Below are 22358 nucleotides of genomic sequence, written 5' to 3' on the forward strand. Positions count from 1 at the left end.
AAGGGGGGGGGGGGGGCCTGAACGTCTTATTCACATCAACAAGCAGCTGGATCTTTGCAGAGGTGGAAAGACAACAACCAGACGGGCAAGGCAAAGCTTTTGGTATTAATTGTGGTCAACCAGACAATTTTAATTTCAATTGTTGTTTTGTTTTTTTAACAATGATCGTAGAACCTGATCGTTGTCAAATGATTTAAGTAAGTACAACAAAAAAAAAAGGCCTGGAGCTCTGCAGAACCCAGACCTGCCCTCTTTCCAATCCTGCTGCTCAGAGACAAATAAAATTCAACTTAAAAAAAAAAAAAAAGTCACTCTTAACCAGATGCCACTCTCGCCCTGTGAATAAGTGCTTGGTGGAGAGAGAGAAAAAAAGGAACAGACAACAATAGTAATCTCAAGATTGCTTTGTAAAAATTACTTTTAAATGTAGATAATATTTGTATATAGGCAGATAATGTTTGGTTTGATTTAAGGGGGGATAGCAATAACAACTTAAAGGTCAATACAATCAGAAGGTCTTAGCTCACTAGCTAGGTCAACAGAGAACCGGTTATACATGCACTAAAAAATAAAACCAAAAAAGAACATTTTAAAATAAATGATCAAGTTGAGAATATATCCAAATTTGTGCGCCCCAAACTACACCACATGAGTATCCAACGCTAGATTGATTCTTTTAAAAAGGAAAAATGTTGAATTTCATTTTTAAATTAAACGGCTAATTGACATTATTGCACATGAGCAAAAGACAGTAATACTATTGGAGCTCTGTTCATCGACCTGCCCCTCCACCGACCCTCCCGAAGCACTTGAGAACATTCAGAAACCTGGTGATGTACGACAACAAGAGATGCTTCATCAACAGCTACCAAAGAGAAGAGAAAAAAAATAAAAAATAAACCGACCCCGGAAACAACGGATAGAAACCTCGATCTGGGTGAGAGGACAGATAAGACAGCCAGCAGAGATGAGGGTAGAACACTTACATTGTGCTATAATGTACAGTAAGTGGCTGCATAAGTGCTTTTTCTTAAGCCTGAAGAAGAAAAAAAAAAAAAAAAAAAAAAAATTATTTTCAAAATAAGGTATTTATTGTTGAGGCATCATTAAAAGTTAGCCTGTGCTATCCATTCAGGGGTGACGATGTAGAAAAAAATCCCTATCAATGGGATTCCAACAGCTTTGACCAAAGTGGGGGGAGCTCTTTTCAGGACATAAAAAAATAATGACGATGTTACCCCTCGGATTCTGTCGTTTTTCAAAGATCGCTGCTACATTAAAACCGCACGTAATTATGTGCAACGTTGGAAAAAAAAAAAGGCTTCGAAGATGATTCCTTACACTCCGCTCTGTCTGTTGGTTTGGTTGATTTTTTTTTTTTTTTTTTTTTTTTAATTAATTTTTTTTACATGTTCCGCCGCCTCATTATTGGTGTCGATTGGCAGTGTCCAGGTCCAATAACATGGCCGAGGGATTCAGTAAAAACACCCAAGTTGCAGTGAGGTTATTTTTTGGGGGGAGTCACTCTGGAGGAGGCTGACAGTCACTGTTGGATTGAGCAGTGTTGCTGGCGCTCAGACCGGCCCGTTGACCGACACTTCCTGGGGCGGTGGCGTTTCCTCTCTGTTAGGGGGACACAGGAAACAGTCACATAAACACAGAACCTGAGAGGACGAGCATCTACTGGTAGCAGTTTAACACACAGTCCTATGGACAAACTACACACAGCCTCTAACCTTAGCCGTCATCTCTCCCTGATCAAAGAATGTGGGGCCGAAATTACTTTTCCAAAAAGAGAAAATAAATCGATCAGTTGTTTGAATTAGATACACAATGCTATTGGTAGCTAACCCTAACCCCTTAGAGTCTAAGGGGTGTCAAACAGAGTGCGGATCGGGCAGCATTTTTCTGTCCGAGCCCGGCCTGCGTCCGACAGACATTAAGATATTTATGTCCAAGCCCGACCCGAGCCCGACACAGTTAAAATCTCATTTTTTCTCATACTAATGACACATGTACGTTTGTTTGTGTGGAAAGCTTTTATTAAGCAACTGTAGGAAGGCATTCAGAAATGTCAACAGATGAGTGCATCAGTGCACACGGGGCAACAAGCGCACGTTAACACAGGCGCGCACCTACGTACTAAGCTGTTTTAAATTTAAATGTTCAATGCCTTATCGCGCTGATGTGACCGAGCCCGGCCCGAACCCCAACATCATTTGTCCGACCCCATCAGATCCTGACGGGCCCAGTCGGGTATCCATCCTCTAGTGTCAAACTCAAACAAAGGGCCACACTGGAAAATGAGAATCACATTAAGGGCCAGACACGTAAAGTTTATCGACATGCTTTTATTTCATCGAAAAAGTCAAATATCTGTGACCTTTAGCACATACTGACCTATTCCATGTCTCGTGTGCCCCAGTGACTGTTTTTTTTCATCAGGATACAAAGACAAACATGTTTTCGACAGAGTCCAACTGTCAGTTACTATTTATTACAGCTGCACAGCTGGAGACAGCTTCCTGAGCAGTACTTTGAGTCATCTATTAATCTGCACATACCTTTCTCAGTTAATTTAATCATTTCTCTTGGTCTACAAAATATCAGAAAAAAAGTGAAAACTGTAGCTAATCAGGGTTTCCCCCAGAAAAGTTGTTAAGCCCGGTGGCAAGTGTCTTTTTTTTGACGAGGGCCCGGCTGGGGACCCAGACTGATGGCAGCATCAATGTAGAGCCCAATAGTTTCTGTGATAACAGAATCATGGATGGAATTGTGAAATTGAGAATTTAAAAAAGCTACAAGGCCCTACATTAAGTCAGTGCTAAAAGCTAACTGGAGATTTGAAAATATGACTATGTTCTAGTAAGTTTCCAACCGAGCTGCAACTGTAATTTAAAAAACGTCTTACACATTCATTAAAAAATAATTCCCAGTTGCTTAGGCCTGGTGGGGTACCAGGCTTGCAATACACTGGGGGAAACATTGCTAATACACTGACTATGGTGAAGTACCTCATACAACCCCACTTCCAAAGATCCAAACTATCCCTTTTAGGTCATTATTTCAGCACAAGAAATCTTGTATAGAGCGCCTATAGAGAAGAGGCGGGGTTCTTACCTCCTGTCAGTCTGTGTGGTTGCAGGAGAAGTCTCAGCAGGCTGCTCTGAGGCTTCCAGAGGATCTGACAGAGAGAGTTTCTCCAGAGACACCAGACTCTCCTCGCTGCAGGACACAGACAAACAGTTAGGCAACTCCCACAAACTTTCAGCACAGTTTGCAGGTTTCAACTCTAGTCAGTGAACTTTGTCTTCACTCTTTGTTCTGTAGCTGACCTTTGACCCCGCTGCATAAAGCACTTCATTTAGCTCGTTTTAGTCTGTGGACATATTGAGTGACAGTGCTAGTAATCAGCAGTTATTACTCGGCGCTCGTCTCAAGAGCAAAATTATTTGACCACGAACACTCTGGGATTAGCCGTTCTTACACTACCCTGGATGCCTGTGTTACTGCGTGAACCAAATAGTGTTTCTGATATTTCTGACGCCCTTTGCTCCAGAAGATTAAGTAGCATTGTGTGTGTGTGTGTGTGTGTGTGTGCTTATGATGACTGACAGGGTTAGACAACTATTTGACTTAAAACTGCCTACAGTACATTTACTGTAGGGCATCTATAACTGAAATAGTACTTTTTCACACAACTGGGAAAAGTACTAACATTGCTACCCAGCTGCCAGGTTATAAAACTTCTTATACGTCTCAGTTTACCCTCAAATGTCTGTAGATTACCAGAGAAGCTGCCAGGTTATACTTTACTTTCAGAAGTTAGAAGAAGAAGCCTTTAGAAAAGGCAAAACTGAATGAATCCAGTAATTTTAAAATCCCAGTCCAGTCTATAATTACCTCATGGTGGTAATTATGTTTCAAATATAGATGTTTACGCACACAGACCAGCTTCTGGTGTAGGCTGCAGAGTGGACTGGTCAACCGAGGAGGATGTTACCACTCGGCATCTGACAGCAAAGCTTCCAGCTAAAAGATTCAAACCTTTTGAGGTCAGCTGTCTTGTTGCCGGGGGCGCCGGCCATTTCCGAGACGACGGCGGTGGTGGGAGGAGCGCCGGCGTTTTTGTCGTCCTCCTCGCTGTCGGATCCCCCGGAGGAGCTGCTGTCTGAGGCCACGATGGGAGCCTTCCTCCCCTCTCCCACCGGCCAGGCACCAGAGGAGGCACCAACGTCTGACGACACAAACAAAAGGACAGGGAAAAAATGAGGTTCTCCAAATCAACTGATCTGAGCTGGGAATGACGTCACACCCGAGTTGAATGCGTTCCATTTACAAGTCAGATTTTTCATTATGTGCTTAGCTCTAGCCAGGTTAGCCATTGTCAGCAATACAATAGAAAATGCATTACGCTGTATTTTGTGCATACAAACAGCGCAGCAACATGTCCACAGATAGAAGATGGACAGGACTGTGTACGATATAAATATATATAAATACAGAAAAACAAATACATACAAAGTAACTGTTGCATAAGAGAAAAGGCTGAATAGGTTGAGTGAGTATCTGTATATATACACAGTACTGTGCATACTTAGGCAGGTGTGAAAAAATGCTGTAATGAGATATATATATATATATATATATATATATATATATATATATATATATAAAAATATAAAAATAAGTGTGCATCTGCAACGGGCAGAGTTTGTCTGAGCTCTGAGGATGGCAGCAAACACTCACCACTCTTCTCGTGGTTTTGTTTGGCTTGTTTATCGGCATCGCCGCTGCCCGAGCCCACCGGAGAGCTGCACCTGGGATCAGTCTCCGTACTGCAGAAAAACAACCCAAAAAAACAGAGAACCGTGTTAACAAGCTGTAAAGAATCACTGTCGTTTCGTTGTTTAAGTGTTCTGTGTTTAATATGTGAAATGGTAAAGAAGGCAATACAACTGTGAAATGGCGCGACATCAGTCTGCATATGAACAACTGGCTACACCGCTTATCTATTCTGGGATAGAGGGAAGACCGCTCTGGCTTGTTTGTAATTATTCAAACCAAACAGTCCTGGGTGGCACTGAACCCCAGATGCAGCGACGGTGCTCTTACAAAATAGATAGCGGAAGGGGAGGGACATCACGCCGGATGTCAGGTTTATCCCAGCAATGTACATCCGTTGGCCCAGACTATTGTAGGGTAAACAATGTAAAATCGTCCCGTACACTCTCTATAGTTGTAAACGTAAAGATTTTTTGATCTTCCTAATGTCTACTAGCCAAAATAATAGTTCCTCCTCCTACGGAGGGCCAACAGATTGGTAAAATAAATCCCTTTTTTCGACCAAAAAGTTACAGAAACTATGGAAACTGTCAAGATTAAACTAGGCACTAAAAATCCCTTGTGTTTTTCATCTGAAGAACTTTGAAGATTAGGTAAATTAGACCCTAGGATTAAAAAATGACGGCTGCATTTAACACGCATTTTCACAAATGAAAACAACAACACAGTGGCATCCTGGTCTTTGTATTTACTGTTGGGTCACTCTAGCAGCGTTTCGACACGAGGATCTGGGGTCTTATAAGTCCCCAGTACTATTTCTGAAGGAACTAGAAGGTTCCTTGAGCCACTTGTTTACTACTGCACCAGTATGAATGAAATGCAGAGGAGGAGAATGACACTATAAGAACATCTGTCTCCACAAAACCATCTGTTGCGTGTTTGACGTTTATTTATTTCTGCTTTAGAACATAACCGCCATGAAAGAATTCACTTTTATCTCTCTCCTTCACCTGCTTTGTTTCTCATCCCCGCTCCCTCTCCTTCATTCACTCTCTCGCTCACGTTGTCAGCTTTGTTCACTTTTCTTAAAAACAAGTCCAGAAGACAACAGCCAGGCCTAACTTTAAGGTTAATAAACAACAAGAAATGCCCGACCCTCGTCAAGACATCGATACTACAGTACTTCCTTGTTTTGTGAATGAAGCAATACACAAGTTGAAGCAGCCGCAGTGTATGTTTAATCAGCGACAGTCAGCGCTTAAAACTTCCCCTCTAATGTTCCTGAACCTTTGGAAAGTACTACCCCCTGGCCATCGTATCGTACAGAACTAAATTGGAGTCCCCGTTTCCTCTGGTTGAAAACGCAGGTTTAGTTTGTGAGTTCCTCAAAACCGTCTCGGTCGCCTGGTAAAGTTCCTGCAGTGGAAACGCCCTAGTAGTGATACCTGTTGCATCAATTAAACTTACGACCTAAAAAACCTCACCCAGAGAAAGGCTGGAACTCAGTGAAGGTGGCCCAGCCACTTCCCTGCGTCTGTGTTCCACTCCTAGACGAGCTGTCCCACTGGGCTGGGGTTTGGGATGCTGCAGTCCCTCCAGACTCCCTGAAATTTGCTGTCCAGCCTGGATCTGGAAACAAGAGCCCATTTTGAAAGTTCGTAGGTTTACACAGAGTTTCTGCAGGTTTCACCAAGTAACATTTAAGACTTTTTAAGACCTTTTTTAAGACCATTATGAGTGAAATTTTAGACCTTTTAACACAACATCAACTAAGCCCTTAATTCAGTTTTTTCAAGCCAAGTACCGCTTAACTTGCACTTCCCCATAGCTGAAGAATAAAATCCAATTTACATGTGAGGTACAATCCGAAGGAGACTCGTGGCAATAACACCAAAGCTGATTGGCTGCAATATAAGTAGCACGTTGGTCTCATTTGTAGTCGACTAGAAGGAAAAAAAACTACAACCACGGAATTTAAAAAGAAAAAGGGCATTAGAGGTAGTGTTGCATGGAGGTAAGACCATTAAGACCTGTTTAAAATTATTTAAGACCTAGAACACAATATTTCAGTGAATTTAAGACTTTTTAAGGCCTAAAATTTTGATTTTGAAATTTTAGAGTTTTTAAGACCCCGCAGAAACCCTGTTACATGACATTTGGCTGTGTTCTGTGGGTCGCCGCTGTCCTCTAATCTACCTGTTTCTGACGTGTTGGGCTCAGATGTGTTCTGCTCAGATGTGTTCTGCTCAGAGTCCTCGTCCTCATCAGATTCAGAACCGTGGTCCCGCTCCCTGCCTCCGTTCTCCATGCTGCTCCTGGAGCTGTTCTCGGAGGTTTGGGAGACCCCAAACCTGGTGGAGAGTGGCAGGTGGATGCAGGTTGAGGAGAGAGGAAAGGGGTTAACAGACAGACGACAGAAACGCTTGGTGAACTAAACACTGCAGCGAGGGAACCAAAGACTGGAAGACATAGTCGGGTTTACCTTGTTCTGGATTTAGCTTGTGTTGCATAGTTCATCTCCTTCTCCTCCCAAATGTCCTCTTCCTCTTCAGCATCATCAAACTGGCGTATCCTCTCTTTACAGCAGGCTTCAAACGCAGCCGCATTGGCCTGTTAACAAACACACATGGGAAAGAGGTCAGTCAGCCGCCTTTTTGCGACGATGCCTAATAGACAGAATTTGCATCAAGTTTAAGTCAGTTTCCCATAGCAGTGTTGACCAACTAAACACTTAACAATAGCAACAGCTGTTGTTAGGACATTATCAGTAGCGGTGATATTAATACCAATGACAGTAAAAGTAGATTGAGTTTGAAAGTTGCAATGTTTTTAATGAACTGAGTAGGACACAAACTGGCACCAGCAAAACACTTACACTATTATCATCAGCATCTAGATTGAAGTTTATTTCGGCAATTCGGTCAAATGTGGCACTGAGGAACGAGAACAAGAAAATATTAGTTGACATCCTGTAAGTTAAGGTTGCTGTGGGATAACTAAATGGGTTTAGCAACAAAGAATAAGACACCTACATTAACGTATTGAAATAATACAACACAACAGTCAGTCATGAAATCAAATAGTGTAGCAGAGAATGAATACAAATGTCTGAGTTCTGGTATGGAGGGACTGTCGACGGCACAGGTTGGGATGCAGAGTTGTTTGATGCAGAGTGGCAAATCTTGTTTCATTTTCCTAAAAGGCCAACAAGCCGTGTAAGACTTTGTACTACTTACTTGATATTTTCATCATGCTCGCTGAACTCCTCGTCATTGAAGCCAAACTGATCCACAAAGTTGGCAGTCATCTGTTGGATCTGATAGTCAGAGAAGGCCTGGGAAGGTCAAAGCACTTTTTAAGGCAATGTCATTATGGATAGAATAATAACTTTATTTATATAGCACTTTTTAAAACAAAGTTACAAAATGCTTAACAAGACAACAATAACATGGCCGACCAACACTTATAAACACAATTTAAAACAAATTACAAAATATCGCTTTAGATAATGCCATTTCTTAAAATGTAGATTTAAACAGATTAAAGTAACATTCAGGTCACAAACCCAGTAAAAGCGCACTTATGAAGATGCGTTTTTAAAAAGGGATTTAAAAGAGGATAAGGAGCTTGTCTGATCTAGTCTCAGGGAGAGAGTTCCAGAGGGCGGGGGCCTTAACAGAGAAAGCCCGGTCACCCTTGGTCCTCAGCCTAGACTGCAGAACAGCTAACAGAGCCTTGGCTGAAGACCTCAGGTTGCGACCGGGCACGTATGGTGATAAGATCTGATATATACTCGGGGGCAAATCCGGAGCGGGCCTTAAAAGTTATCAGTAATATCCTAAAATCTATTCTAAAATTTACCGGGAGCCAACGGAGAGACGCTAACATTGGTGTAATGTGCTCTCTTTTTCTACTAGAAGGTTACTAGGGATGAATGTGTATTTATTATTACAAGTAACAGTGGTGTGAGGTGTCATTTTAGTTTCCATGCTGGTGTGGTGTCCTACCTGCTGGAGAGACAGGTCGTTGGGGAACGGGCTCTCCATGTCGTCGTCTTCACTGGACGAGTGCATGTTGTGGGTGCTTACCTGCAGGGCACAGTGCAGAGCTTTGGTGAACTTGTTACAGAGTCCTACGGTACATTACAGACACCCAGTGGCCTTACTAAACACATTTGAACAATTTTAACTCGTGAGTAGTCTATATCCTCCGGAAAATCCGCCGCATGTCCTTATTTTCGGCCAGATTTCCGTTACCTAACGCTTCCTTTGTGTTGGAATACTAAAGTCTGGTGGATTTGTGAGGACTATGGTTAACTGCTCCTCAGATCTCTGCAGGGTAAATCCAGACAGCTAGCTAGACTATCTGTCAAATCTGAGTTTTCTGTTGCACGACTAAAACAACTTTTGAACGTACACGTTCCACCAAAACAAGTTCCTTCCTGAGGCTATTTTGCAGCGGCACCGTGGCTCCGTGCAGTGCTAGCGCCGCCCATGACGATTGTGATTGGTTTAAAGAAATGCCAATAAACCAAAGAACCTTCATGTCCTATCCTAGAATGCTGTGTGGACTAGCCAGACCATCCTCCGCAGCGCTATGGAGGAAGGTCTGGCAAAGCGAGACTAACTCGTGAGAAACCAAATCCAAGTAATTTTTTCATAACATAAAATCATCATGTAAAAAAAAAAAAATGATGATGTGGAAAACTGAAACACCAAGAGCAGATTCATTCAGTCATCCTACAGTACACCACTGGGCCTTTGTCATGAAGCCTGAATTCAGAGATGTACGGTTGTATTTTTCTGTTTTAATAAGGGAAATAGGTATAAGAATGTTTTCTTTGACATTTTGGGAGTTTATTTTGTTTATTTATAAAGACTTAAAAAAGCTATGAGAGCTTCTGGAACGTAGCGAGCCTGCAACACAAACACACCTCTCAGCTGAAACTATGGGAATACCACTTTCAATGCAACAAATACCTTTTCTTGCAATGCAAATGCCCATCTGCAATTTGTAAACATGCCTAGTTCAGTTTCCTGAAAAGCTATCAGCAGATATCGGTGCTGCCTGGGACCTCAGCGCTGCAATGCTTTGAGTCTACAAACTATAATCAGGGTCACTATTGTTTTAAATCAATTAAACCAATGTCTGACTTAAGATTTATTGAATGACACATTTGAAAAGAAAAATCTGATTTGCTGAGAAGCTGATAGCAGCTGCTCTGACACTGCCGGGCCCAGTCTCACCAGCTCCACCGTGTTCCTCCGGTTAGTCTCTCGCAGGGTCTCGTCCACGAAGCTCTCCCAGCGGCCTCTGCAGTCTTCTGGCAGCTCTGCAACAACAGGCACACTCATTTTAACTGACTTGTCACTTAAAATGGTAACTCATCTGGCAATCAGGCCTACTGCAATATAAAATATGATATACCTTTGATGAGGTCGGTGATCTGGGACTGTACTGGTCCTTTCTCCAGGTTCTGGACCACCATGTTGGCGATTCTGGTGAGATGACCCATGTTGCCTCTCCTGGTGCCACCCTCACCCCTGAGATTCACAAATTACACTTTATATAAAATATTTAGCAGGACATGCATAAAGCAGGATCATGCAGCTGCAGAGGTATGATGTGGTGGTGGAAAACTTTCTGTTTTGATGCAAGAGATCCTTACTGTATTTTATCATTCTCCTCCCAGGCGTCAAGGATCCTCTGTACCAGTTGACACTTCTGGAAAAGCTGAGGGTTCGACAGAAACACAGAATGAAGGTGAGTGCAAGGCTTTGGTGCTCTTCCTTCCTCGATTATTTCCACAAACGAAAAGTGGCAGAGAAGGTTTTGGGCGTAGTATAACAAGTTCAGGACATCAAGCTGCTTAAGCCACCTACATGCGCTACGAGGGCATTGTGGATGGAGGTCTGTGGGTCACTAGTCCTGCCTGTCTCCACCGCCTCCCCCTGCGGCTCAGGGTCCGATGCTGCGGGATTCCCATCGTGGTTCTGGAGGCCCGGGTTGGGCCGCTCCTCCGAGGAAGGATGGTTCAGGATAGCCGCCACACACAGCTCCACTTGGAAGTGCAAAAAGTTATTCCAGGAGTATTTGAAGAACAGATCCTATGCAGAGAGAGAGAGAGAGATGTGAAGCAAAGTCAGTGGCATGCTGCAAAAGATTGCTAAAAGACCGGACTGTAAGCAGCACAGAGTTGAGTGGACACCTCCCTTAACAGCATACAGTTGTCAAGATGCACCAATAGCGCTAGAAGTTTTTAAGCATTTCAGCCAATTACTGCAAGACCACATGGCTCTGTGCCCTTCTAACATGGCTATTTAAAAAAGTCATGGTTATATCTGGACCAGAAAGGACTTCTCCAGTTCCCCCATGCATTTTAACCAGGTCAACAGTCTGCTGCACTACATACGGAGCTCCATGGTTTTATATGAAATAAGCCACACCCACTGCCCTTTGGTCAGGTGGTGTGATAAGGTTATCGGTGCTTCCATGCCTCATGACCAACCTTGTGCAAATCTGATGCAACCTTTTCAGATACAGCACACAAACAGAATCAGGCAAAAGCATCGCTCTATAACATCTCCTCACTAGAATTATCGCCTTTCGGTTGTATGCCTTCACCAACCAGTCAAGGTGTGTGTGTGTGTGTGTGTGTGTGTGTGTGTGTGTGTGTGTGTGTGTGTGTGTGTGTGTGTGTGTGTGTGTGTGTGTGTGTGTGTGTGTGTGTGTGTGTGTGTGTGTGTGTGTGTGTTTTTATGAGAAGAAAAAAAAAGAAGTGAAAATTCTGATTCCAGTTTCTTAAATGTGAATTTTTTTTGTTTCTTCACTCCTCTATGACAGTAAACTGAATATCTTTGAGTTGTGGAAAAAACATCTGAGGACCCATCTTGGGCTTTGGGAAACACTCATCGACTTATTAACATCCCTGGTGCAGAATCGAGCCAGGCTTAGCCTACCAGTAGTAGGTCCATGGTGGAGAGATTGCAGAGCTCCTGGCAGATACTGAGGGCATTGGTCTGCAGCAGGGCGGCCACCAGCCGGGCCACGTGAAGGCGGGCGTTCCCCAGCGGCTGCTCTAGAACGCCAACGGTCGTCAATATTGCACTTTTCTGTAGAGGGAATGAGAAAAGCCCAATGTTGTTTTGATGCCAATACACAAGAATCCAGAGATGTAATGCTATAACTGTACTACAGAGGGGAACAATGAAAATGTGTACTGTCAATACCATCAGCTAAGCTACTACATTATTTTAAAAATATAAGGCTAAAACCTGCTAGCCAAAGGCGCTACCTGCTTATGTTTAGAATATATAGTGCTTCATGACATGGCACTGCTCCGTGGCTTTACCTTGGGGGGATCTAGAAGAAGCTGCTGGAAGTCCTTTATATGGGGCTCAATGGCATTTAAAATACTGCTGCTGACAGTGTAAGACCTTTCATAACCCTGAGAATACAGATCCATCAGCCCTTCCAACCTGGGAGACACAAGCAGACAGACACATTAGGCCACTAGATTTGAAATTATGAAAATGCTAACTTAGTAGATGACATGAGTCAGTATTGTTTTTTTAATGTATGCAGAGGGGAGCATTTCCTCTGCTTTCCTGATACATTATAGAAGTAAATGCAAAACAAATTTACCATGTGTTTAAAAGACCCTGGAGGACCAGGACCCAGAGGAACAAAAATTAACTAAGCTCCCAACATATACATTTAAAAAAAACTTGTCAGGAAACACTTACCCAGACCTCCTGGTCTCCAGTAAGGTAAGTAGCACTTGAGTTCCGTTAACAATGGAGGCCTCACTCCTCTCCCCTTCAAACATGTTCTTCAGGAGCCCCGCTACACTCTCCTGCCTGAAAGACAAAAGGTTTATGCAGGAGCAAATTTAGTAAACAAACTACTAAGCGATGATGACACGCTAGCGTGGTGTTCGCCTCTTAAAGCCAGCACACCAGTTGTCCAATGGCTTTGCTATTGTTGATACTGAGGGGTGGAAATTCATGGGTGAGATGTTGTACACCGAGGAAGTGTTATGAAAGACACAACCTCAAACTTGCACAAATATCTAAACTGTTATCTAACAGGCTCTGGCAGAAAATCATCGTACACACAACAACCTTTTAAAAGAACTCTCCACTCCAGATTTGGACATTTGTAAAACTACATAGGAGCGTTTCAGTAGGTTTACAATCCCGACTTGTGTGGACATGTAAGAGCACACATTCTACCAAGTCTACCGTCAACTGCTTCAAAGAAGACAAAAAAGAGCCTACCAATTAGGTCACACCATTAACCAACAGCAGATGGGAAGCAGAAGGTTAGCATGGCTTAGTCATCAAACAAAGCTGTTTTTTTGTGTGTGTGGTGGTAATGTACTGCAGCCAGATAAATGCCATGTTTTTCCAATACACACTGACTCTAAATACCACAAGCAACTTGACGCTTTCCCTCCTAGAACTTTAATCAAAAGGCATTGCACACTTACGACTCTAGTACAGCCAATAGCGGGTCGGCCTCCATATTCTCCTGCATCTGATTGGCCTGGTCTCGACTAAGGCGGATGATGTCACAAAGCGTTTGGGATGCATTTGATTGTCTCTGAAACATAAATCATTGAATTAGAAAGTCCTGATTAACAGATTATGGTAATGCATGTATTATAGAATTATAGCTTCTTCATCTGACAAAGAGAGCATCATGACAACATGCCTGACCAGGGTTTCTGCGGGTTTCACCAAGTCAAATTTAAGAATTTTTAAGACCATTGTGAATGAAATTTAAGACCTATGTCACAACATCAAAAAACAAAAACGTCCGTTTTTTTTTCAAGTATTGCTAAACTTGCACTTCCCCATAGCTGAAGAATGTCTGTGGTACAACCTGAAAGAGACTCGCGCTAATAACAAGAAAGTTGATTGGCTATAATATAAGTTGCATGTTGGTCTCATTTGTAGTGCTAATACAGCGAATCATATTTGGAATAGTAGCGAAAGAACTACAACACCACGGAATCAAAGAAATCATTCTAAAGCGCTGCGGGAGCATTTCAATGAGCATTAGAGGTAGTGTTGCATGGAAGTAAGAAAATTAAGACCTGTTTAAAATTATGTAAGACCTAGAACACAATACTTCAGCATATTTAAGACTTTTTAAGGCCTACAATTTTGTTGCCTGACACTCACCTCCTCATCTTTGCCAGTATGGATGAGCTCTGTGAGTCTTTGTACCAACTTCTCCTCATTCAGCCACTTAGGAGGAAAAAAACCAAACATAAATGGTGTAAGATACTTTGAAGGCGTGTAAAGGCTGGTGTTTTTATGTTTAGGAAGTACACAAAGACATTAAGAGTGCTTACATGGAGGACCTCCTGCCTCAAGGGGGCAGGCTCCACACAACTGATGAGGCGAAGCAGCAGGTCCATCATGGCAGAGGCGTCAATATGTTTCAGCACCAGACCAATGAAGCCTTCCTTTTTCTTTAGAAAGGTAATCACCTGGAAAATAAATCAAAGCGCTCAATACTTTTGGTTCCACATAGTAGCCCAAACCTGGGTAAAACTGAACGTGCGAGATTTAACATCTGTGAGTACTGCACTTGTGTTTTGTACTGTATGTCAGTGGTTTGCTATCCAGTACAATGAATTAAATGCCTTTGCTTATTTACATGCTCTAAATCAAGGCCGCGGGCCAAGGTTGGCCCATGCTCCCTTTGTTTTGGCCCACCATGGCATTTGACATGCTCATGCTTATTCTTCTCTTATTTAAAAGCTGTAAAATCCTCACCATAATGACTACGAAACGTACATTTTGTGCAGCTAAAAAGTACTTAATCTCAGTTTTACGGCAATGTAAAGCACAGTGCTGGTAAACGTCCCTATTAAATTAAAGACGCAAGTTTTATCTACGACAAATTACAAGAATCGCTGTACTCTTCAACATCAACATTTATTTTGGGCCCATTTTGGCACCTCTGCTCTAAATCAAACCGTTGCTCAAGCCGTGATCTTTTTCAACATACCTGTTCGGTTTTCCTGGCAATGAGATTGCCAATGGTTTTGCTAAAGAAGCTGGCCAGTAGCGGGTTGAGGGGGGGGTCCTGCTCCAGGAAGTGATAGAGCACCTCAAGGAGAGAGTCGTCTGCACCCAGCTTATCGTTGATAATGGACACGTCTGATGTCAGGAGCTCACAAGCAATGTTGGGAAACCTTACCGAAAAAAACGTATCACAGAATGACAATGAGAAGGAGTCTCGGTGCAACTTAAGTGGCATTTCTGAAATGAGCATGGTGTGTCTAAACGGGGGGGGGATTTAATTACATAAAAAAAAACTATTTTAATGAATCCTTTGAGGATTTCACTGTCCGGAGCAACAAAAAAATGGGATGTAACAAAGTACAATAAATGATATCAGAGCAGAAAATGGTACTGGACACAACCAGTAACACTAACAAATTAATTTTGTATTTTCTCTTTTTAAGAGAATATATGAATATAGGATTTTAATGCATGTTAATTCAAATGAATTATACTAGGTGTGACAGTGTTGCAGAAACAAAGATTTAGACGTTTAGTATGAGTTTTTTTCAAGATGAGAAAAAGTATATTGAATAAACTGATACAACTGCAAAAGGTCTTTTGGTGTTCTGCCCCAACAACTAAACAGGAACTAAGAACAAGAACTGATTTAAGCAAATACTGCCCTGATGCCTCCATCTAATGTCAAAATGTCTGGCTTCATCTGCTTTAATTTTAGGGGAATCACATGCACTTTTTGCATGTTATCTGATAAAATTAGACAATATAATACAACATAAATTGTACCTTGTAATTACAGCACTTTATAATGGTTGCACTGACTGTAACCGTGTACGACTCACTTAAAGCGGCTCCTCTCCTCCAGGTCGGCGGGCGGCTCCGTGGTGATGAGGCGGACCAGCTCCTGCATGCAGTGGTCCTGGGAGAGGAAGAGGAGCAGCCTGCGGTTTTGGGCCTTGCACTCCTGCAGGACGTCATCCTCCTCCATCAGCTCTCTCAGCGTCACGTCCTCTCTGTCCAGCAGCTGGTCGATGTGGGAGGTGGTGTGCAGGTCGAACTTCCAGAACATGGTGGCCGCTGGGACGGGGGACACAGCCCTGGGCCGCGGGACAGCAGAGTGAGGATGGAAGGAAGGTAAAAAGGACAAAAACACAGGAGGTAGAGGGAATACAGAGAGGTCCAACAATAAAAGAAAGGGGGTAGGAAAAGGGAAGGAGTGGACGCGTAGGTGGGGGAAGGAAGCCGGGGAGAGAAATGGATGTAAACAAAAGATGCAAGATAAAGGATTAAACCGACAAGACAGCACTATCACTTGCAGTAAGTCCTTTTACATCACAGAATATGTTTACAGGGGCTGCAACATTCTTCTATTAACTTAATGAGAAATTGTCTTGTAAACAGCATTTTCTGATCATTTTAATTCTAATCTAACTAATCTTCACAATGAAAATGAACTGATTCACAATGGAACTTTTTTTGTACATTAAATGTAAATAGGGTGCCAGAGTGCATACAAAAGCATAAAAATAGAGCTTGATCCCCCGGCCTCAAATCCTAGAGACGCCCCTGCATACACCTGACCTGTGCGGGGCTGCTGCGACTGCATTTGCTTCTTGGCAAAGATGAGTGAGGACAGCAACGTCAAAAGGTTGAAAACAGGCTATTTAATGAAAAATGGACAGATGAATTTGCCTTTATTTTGTTTGTTGAGGATCCCTGCTCTACTGTGTGGATCTTTCATATATAAAGGCAGGGTTTCCCCCAGTGTATTGCAGGCCTGGTGGCCCAACGGGCCTAAATTGCAGTTACAGTTACAGTGAGGCGGCTCGGTTGGAAACTTAGACATAGTGATATTTTTGAATCTCCAGTTAGCTTTTAGCACTGACTGAATGTAGGGCTCTATGGACCCTGTCTTATAGCTTTTTTAAATTCTCAATTTCACAATTCCGTCCATGATTCTGTTATTATCACAGAAACTATGGGCTCTACACTGATGCTGTAATCAGTCTGGCGAAAAAAAAGACACTTTCCACCAGGCTAAACAACTTTTCTGAGGGAAACCCTGAAAGGCATAAAAGAGCAGTCCATGTTTTGCTAAATTTGTAAGTTGAGCCCACAAAGGAAAATCGCAAAATGAAAGAAAGATTGACTGTGAGGTTTAAATACTGGCGGGTAATGACAATGTGATGTAATGTGGAGGCGACATCTTCACTATTCGTCACTAATCAGGCTGTGTGCTCTATAGAATTTAAATATACCGTAAATTAGGAATTGAATAGATCTGTCGGCAACTCATGTACCCAGTTTGATCAAAATACTACATGATTTACAATACAGACAAGAGTAGCATTATTGTGGTCCATGTAAGTGTAGTCATAGACTGTACAATAAAAACATTTTGTAAAAAAATAAAATGCCACAGTAAAATGCTCACACGTACCAGTGGATGAAAGGTGGATATCTTTAATCAGACCTCCCCCACGGGCAGGCAGGCATTTGTGTTTGTGCCGACGACAGAGAGTGTGGCGAGGCCTGGCATTTATCAGCATGGGTCTCCTCTTAAAACGCAGGCCTCTTTAGGAGATGAGACGCAGAGAGGCTCACCATAACCTGCACAACACAAAACAACAGCGGGCATTATTAATCAACTGCGCAACAAAATTTTAGAAGAAATGACACAGTGTTAACATACTATTCAGACCTGCACAAATACTGTATGTGAATGTACCCTGAAGAGTTATAATGTATGTTTTGCAAGTTGGTGACTAAAGTCAACTTTGTACTAGGGGTGGGAATCACCAGAGGCCTCACGATACGATATCATCACCATACTCATGTCACAATAGTTATGTTCAAAGCTAATGTGTCTCCCTGAGCAACATGCTATTAACGGTTGATCATGAAAGTAAAACTGAAAGGGGAAATCGAAAATGCTTCCTCCTTTTACTTTTCCTTTTTTTCCTGAGGAGGACCCTTCCCTGCACATGCGGCAGCAGCAGAAGCGTCCATCTGGCATACATTTACAGAGTACACAAGTGCAATAATAACCCGCTGAACGCTCCCTGTGGACACTGAGAGCAGGAAAGCGAATGCTTGACTTTACATCCAAAATAGAACCCACCAGAGGCAACCTCAACAAAAACAGTCTACTGGCACATTTACAGACGATGAAAAAAAGGAACAATGGCACACATAAAGGGCATGCATGTGGATGTTGTGAGCCAACAATAGCCTGTAATTAGGCAAGTTAAAAAGCAGTTAAATCAAGCAAAAGGGAATTCCATCTACACTTTTACTTGAACTCTCCTATACTTGCTGAGTGTAAATAAAGATGCAACTGGTGGCGACTGAATGCTTATCATATTGTACTAGAAGCCTAGTGACATGCACTACCAAATGATCCAACAGTACGCAAAGGTACACTTCGGAGGACAAACACAAGCTACAGTTTCAATCAGCCTGTTGCTGCTTACTTGCACTTAGACGCACTGAAGTTGTAAAATTATGTAAACAGACCTGTATCTAATGTTTTTTACAGAGATGATGGTCCCAAAATATTTAAAAGGGTAATTCATAAGAAGAAAGGCCAGTGACTTTACTTGTGCTTTATAATACTCTTTCACACGTGTAAAGAGTTCCTGGGCTTCTTCCATTCACATTATTGATTACCTTTGGGTTTGTTGGCTGTCGAACAAAATAAGCCATGGCTTCACACTTTAATAACTTAAGATGGCCACATGGGATCATTTTTTAACATGTGACAGCTAATAATGACCCATGTGATAGAACAACCAATAACAAAAGGATGTGTCGGCATCACTCCCTTATAACATTTCAAATTCAAATTTTATTTGTCACATGCATACTATTTTGGGAAAGTAAGAGTAGCCCCTATTTAGGGCTGGGCAATATATCGATATTGATATATGAGGCTAGATATCGTCTTAAATTTTGGATATCATAATATCGTGATATGACATAAGTCTTTTCCTGGTTTTAAGGGCTATATTACAGTAAAGTGATGCCATTTTCTGAACTAACCAGACTGTTTTAGCTGTTCTATTTTTTGCCTTTGACCACTTAGTCATTACATCCACATTACCGATGATTATTTATCTAAAATCTCACTGTGTAAATATTTAGTGAAAGCACCAACCCTACAATATCGCTCAATATCTACATCGATGTATTTGGTCAAAAATATAGTGATATTTTCTCCATATCGCCCAGCTCTAACCATGTTTGTTAGGAGTGTCCAACAATGAGAGACACACTGGCGTGTTGTTAAAGAAATGTAAAGTGAGCTGCCGTAGCCTCGGCATGAAGTGCACATCAACTGACTTGCGGTAGGAGCTCAGATTTCTGTTTACTTCAACTCCCGTGGAGGCAACACTACCAAATAATACGATAAAAACAACAACGTAGATTTACTTTACATTAATTAATTACATTCGTCACAGTTGTTTAAACACGAGGTTACTTTCTTTTTTATCCATCCGTAACACACGTACAAATTAACTTAAAACAGCGTGTAACGTTACTTAATTTCAGGAACTCAGCAAGGCTTCGGTGCTGTTGGCCTCACTGAAGAACACAATTTATCTAACTATAGCTCGTTAGCTACTAGACAATAACGACATTTTAAACGATCTGTTGTATTATAAGGAACATGTCAGTGGTAAATAAGTTACGTTGATGTCGATGGCACCCAACTACAGCTGTTAAACGTAACTTTTTGACTAGATTGTGTTAACTAGCGTTAAGTAATCGAACGTTAGCAGCTAGCTAAATATATACCTTCGGCAATGTTAGCCGATAAACTGACATTAGTTTCCTAATCAACATAAACTGTGAATTGGCTATTGTAAGGCTCTAACTTAGCAAACAATTTAGCTAACGTTAGTTCCTCCTTTCCTCTGATTAGCTCGTAAGCTAATTAGCTAGCTGCTAACAGTTAACGTGTAACGTTACTGAGCTGAGTTAGCCAACTTAAATAGCTCTCCAACTTAGGTTCAACTTTGTCGATGCAGCAGTAGAGTTAACGTTAGCTATCTAGTTGCTCAAACTCATGACGATCTTTCCTCCCAAAACTTACCTTTTGATTGAAAGTTCGCTTCTATGCCTCCCGTGTGTGTTCAAGATTGTTAGTTGAGTTTTTCGTCAAGCAGTCAGCTACTAGCGTTAAGTCACCAGCTATCCAGTTCGCTATTAGCTGTGTTAGCTAAGATACATACGAGCGAATAGTGATTTGTTTTGAAGAAGGGTCAGTCTGCGACAGCACAGGCTACAGTTAGCTAGCTCAACTTAGCTAACGTTAGTCAAATGTGGCTCTGAAGTCTATCAAATAAACAGTTCCCCAGCATGAATGGCTACTTGACATTAATAACAATACCTGTTATTACAGATCTAGAGTGTATGATTCGTACTCACGCACAAAGTAATTCAAACGCTGGGCTAAGTTTAGCATGCAAAGCAGGAAAAACTCAGTCATATTTTTCGAATCAAAATGGCGACATGGTTACGAGAGCGCGCAGTAGACCTACACAGGGGACGCGCATTGACTTCAGACAGTGCACTGAACTCAGCAAAGCCATGGATGTATAACATAACAAATCGTTTTGGAGTACTACTGAATGATGCGACAGCGCGACGCTGTTATTTTTGCATATCAAATTAAACAAATAGTCCGATTCCAAGGGCCTTATATAAAATAAATAGTATTTCTTAAAATGCACCTGAAGGGTCCTATCTATATTCTATACTATAAGTGACCTTCATACTTTCTGGTATTTTAAGCATACAACCCTAACAGATTTCAACCAATCATTAACTCCCACAATACCAATGTGATTTTCTAACTACATTTAGTCATAGTGATCTTCCTTAATAAATCGTTTCCTATACTAAATCTGACACTAATTTAGTATTGCGTCTGTTTTTCACTATATAGAAGTTTGCGTCACAACTATTTATTCAAAATAAACATAATGCAATATAAAATGACTCGCTCAATGAGTTGCATTGAATTATAACCATAACATGTATTTTATGTAACTGTAAGAAGTTAAAGTTGCAGTTCTTTGTTGACTTCCATTTAGTAAGACATACAGGTGAAGTACTGATTAGGGGAGGTACTTGGACTATGGTGTTTTGTAGCCGAGTCTGACCTATAACCTTAAAAGAATATTAAGGTATATTGCATAATTAATAATGTTTTATGTAGGAAACCCAACCACCAGGTCACATCCTCACTGTTTGAAACCACAGATTTCAGTCGTGTCACAAGTAGTTGAGCACAGTGGACTACATTTGGCAGAGTAAGATCATCAGGACAGGCAGATTTGCAAAATAATGGTTGTGGGTTGAAAGGCAAGGTGTTTTGGCAGCAGTCACCAATTATTTGTTGGGGCTTTTTTCTTTATTAGAAAGTACAGACAGAGAGGAAATGGGAGAGAGACATGGGGATGGCAAGAAGCAATTCATATCAATTTCATTTATAGTGTCAAATCATAACAGCAGTTATTTCAGGACACTTATACACAGATAGAGTCTTTACAAACACCCAACAAGCAAAGTACTCAGCCTGGGGCACACACTCTACTGGGTGAGCTAGAGGTCGCCCCGAGTCACCAATCATTTTCATTATTTATATATAAATATTTCTTTAGTCCATAAAATGTCAATAATAACAAATGTGGGGAGTGTAACAACTAATTGTAAGAGCAACTGAATACCTGATTGTGAAATGTAACCCCAATGTTTAAATGCACAAAAGTAATACCATTGAAATGTTTTACTTTGAAAACCATCTATCTGAGTACATGAGGTTCTCCTCTTTGAAATTGTCAGCTGGTGAAGTTGTGCCGTTTAAAAAAAAAAAAAAAAAAAAAAAAATCATGTGTCCTCGCTCCTCACCTGAACTTCACTTTCTTGGATCATATGACAGCACGTTACCTTTAGGACAAAGCTCTCACTGATTCCATTCAGGCTTGATTGTTTCCACAGCCTGGATTTTCAAGTTTGAGTTTTTCATATTCAGTGTTGATGTCTGAGGGTGTCAGTGTCAATGTTAATCCAATTTTATTTATTCATTTATGTACTTATTACTTTTTTGTGCAATCTGAATATTTGACTCTGCAAACCCTAAACAAATAATAGGCTATTTGCTATTACGTTTTTGAAAATGCACAACTTGAAATGACCTTTGGGAAACTTCATAGAGACAAATTCAAACCACCTAAATTCAGATACATGGTTTTCAAAATAAAATATTTCAATGCAAAAGTGGTATTTCATTTTCAGTATTCAATAGTGATTTAATTTCACAATTAAATAATCAGCTCCAAATAAGATTCAAAACCTTATTGCCATGCTTTGCTTCCATATTGGCCAATCAGAAAGTAATGATTTATTACAACTTTTTTGACCCACAGCCAAGAAACTATTAGGCCTAATGATATTAAACCATGCTATGCATCCAAGAAACTCCTCTCAGTTTAAAGACTGTTAAAAAGTAATGTTTACGTGATATAA

At 41.4% G+C, this 22358-nt stretch overlaps 1 protein-coding gene and 1 long non-coding RNA gene across 5 annotated transcripts; one reads left to right on the forward strand and one right to left on the reverse strand.

Annotated features, from left to right (window-relative positions):
- Window positions 1-405: 405 nt before the first annotated feature.
- Window positions 406-20365, reverse strand: ppp6r2a (protein phosphatase 6, regulatory subunit 2a). 4 transcript variants are annotated; one of them, XM_035996308.1, is made up of 24 exons: window positions 20256-20365; window positions 17266-17435; window positions 15668-15922; window positions 14809-14995; window positions 14147-14284; window positions 13974-14039; window positions 13277-13389; window positions 12531-12644; window positions 12137-12263; window positions 11745-11897; window positions 10668-10892; window positions 10454-10518; window positions 10213-10328; window positions 10032-10117; window positions 8793-8873; window positions 8022-8119; window positions 7661-7718; window positions 7268-7395; window positions 6982-7136; window positions 6270-6414; window positions 4750-4838; window positions 4048-4237; window positions 3121-3225; window positions 406-1623 (listed from the first exon to the last, which is right to left on the reverse strand). In XM_035996308.1, the coding sequence occupies exons 3-24, from the start codon at window positions 15892-15894 to the stop codon at window positions 1575-1577; spliced, it is 2715 nt and encodes a 904-aa protein (XP_035852201.1). In that variant the 5' UTR covers window positions 15895-15922; window positions 17266-17435; window positions 20256-20365; the 3' UTR covers window positions 406-1574. The 4 variants fall into 4 exon arrangements, with proteins under 4 accessions (XP_035852201.1, XP_035852203.1, XP_035852200.1 ...); XM_035996310.1 differs by having other exon boundaries at window positions 8022-8101; window positions 19921-20360; XM_035996307.1 differs by having other exon boundaries at window positions 19921-20359.
- LOC116054686 lies at window positions 10459-14234 on the forward strand. Its single transcript, XR_004106123.2, has 2 exons — window positions 10459-10548; window positions 14117-14234. It is a non-coding gene; the product is annotated as an uncharacterized LOC116054686 (long non-coding RNA).
- Window positions 20366-22358: the final 1993 nt, after the last annotated feature.

Source organism: Sander lucioperca, chromosome 20 (genome assembly GCF_008315115.2).
Source record: "Sander lucioperca isolate FBNREF2018 chromosome 20, SLUC_FBN_1.2, whole genome shotgun sequence".
Classification (NCBI taxonomy): Eukaryota; Metazoa; Chordata; class Actinopteri; order Perciformes; family Percidae; genus Sander; species Sander lucioperca.